Source organism: Petromyzon marinus (genome assembly GCF_048934315.1).
Source record: "Petromyzon marinus isolate PM22_M1 ecotype Great Lakes invasive population chromosome 77 unlocalized genomic scaffold, UKy_Petmar_22M1.pri1.0 chr77_unloc.4, whole genome shotgun sequence".
NCBI lineage: Eukaryota > Metazoa > Chordata > Hyperoartia > Petromyzontiformes > Petromyzontidae > Petromyzon > Petromyzon marinus.
The window spans coordinates 25,001-26,742 of record NW_027422624.1 but is presented as its reverse complement, the minus strand read 5'-3'; the positions used below and the strand labels follow the sequence as shown (position 1 = coordinate 26,742).

The 1,742-nt window shown below is 55.8% G+C and overlaps 1 protein-coding gene across 1 annotated transcript in view; it reads right to left on the bottom strand.

Annotated features, from left to right (window-relative positions):
* Positions 1 to 1,302: 1,302 nt before the first annotated feature.
* The window catches only part of LOC142908246 (uncharacterized), a 24,610-nt gene continuing 24,170 nt past the window's right edge, over positions 1,303 to 1,742 (bottom strand). Inside the window, exons 3-4 of the mRNA XM_076058637.1 lie at positions 1,482 to 1,742; positions 1,303 to 1,337 (exon numbers count right to left, since the gene is read on the bottom strand). The exon at positions 1,482 to 1,742 is cut by the window's right edge and continues 402 nt beyond it. Of these exons, the coding sequence (XP_075914752.1) occupies positions 1,303 to 1,337; positions 1,482 to 1,742 (296 nt within the window). The remainder of the gene's footprint in view (positions 1,338 to 1,481) is intronic.

Here is a 1,742-nt window from a genome sequence, read left to right as displayed (position 1 = left end):
ACACACACACACAGTCACACACACAGTCACACAGACACACACACAGACACACACAGACACACACACACACAGTCACACACACAGTCACACACACAGTCACACACACACACAGACACACAGACACACACACAGACACACACACAGGTACACACACACACAGACACAGACACACACACAGACACACACACGCACAGACACACACACACAGACACACACACAGACACACACACACAGACACACACACACAGACACACACAGTCACACACAGACACACAGACACACAGATACACACACACAGACACACAGACACACACAGTCACACACAGACACACACACACACAGACACACACACACACAGACACACACAGGTACACACACACAGACACACAGTCACACACACACACAGTCACACACAGACACACACACACAGACACACACTCACAGACACACAGACACACACAGGTACACACACACAGACACACAGTCACCCACACACACATACACACACACAGACACACAGTCACAGACACACACACACACAGACACACACACACAGACACACACACACACACAGTCACACACACCCACAGTCACCCACACACACAGTCACACACACAGTCACACACAGTCACACACACACAGTCACACACAGAGACACACACACAGACACACAGACACACACAGTCACACACACACACACAGACACACACAGACACACACACACAGTCACACACACAGACACACACACACACACAGACACACACAGACACACACACACAGTCACACACACACACAGTCACACACACACACACAGTCATACACACACACAGTCACACACACACAGTCACACACAGTCACACACACACACACAGATACACACACATACACACACACACACACAGTCACACACACACACACAGATACACACACACACACACACAGTCACACACAGACACACACACACACACACACAGTCACACACACACACAGACAGACACACACAGACACACACACACAGACACACACACACAGACACACACAGGTACACACACACAGACACACAGTCACACACACACACATACACACACACAGACACACAGTCACAGACACACACACACACAGACACACACACACACACACAGACACACACACAGACACACACACAGACACACACACACACACAGTCACACACACACACACAGTCACACACAGACACACACACACACAGTCACACACACACACAGACACACACACACAGTCACACACACACAGTCACACACACACACGCGCACAGGCAGGCGTTCACCGCGGCCCTCCGTACTCCACGCCGTAGGCCCCTGCCGAGGCCGAGCAGGCCGGGTAGGTGACCGCGTCCGGCGGTGGCGGTACCGAGGGACCAACGCCGACCGCCGAGGCCGAGGCTGAGGCCTGCTGCTGACCGCCTCCACCGCCTCCGCCTCCACCGCCTCCACCGCCTCCACCGCCTCCTCCGCCTCCACCGCCTCCACTGCCTCCGCCGCCTCCACCGCCTCCGGCGCCTCCACCGCCTCCTCCGCCGTAGGGGCCCAAAGCGAGGGCCCTCGGCACGGTGCCGGAGGCCCCCGCGGGCAGCTGGTACGGAGCGTGACGCACCTTGGAGGAGCCCAGGTACAGCCCCTCGTGCTGCTGCTGCTGCTGCTGCTGCTGATGCAGCTGCTGATGCTGATGCAGCTGCTGCTGCTGTTGCTGTTGTTGTTGCTGCT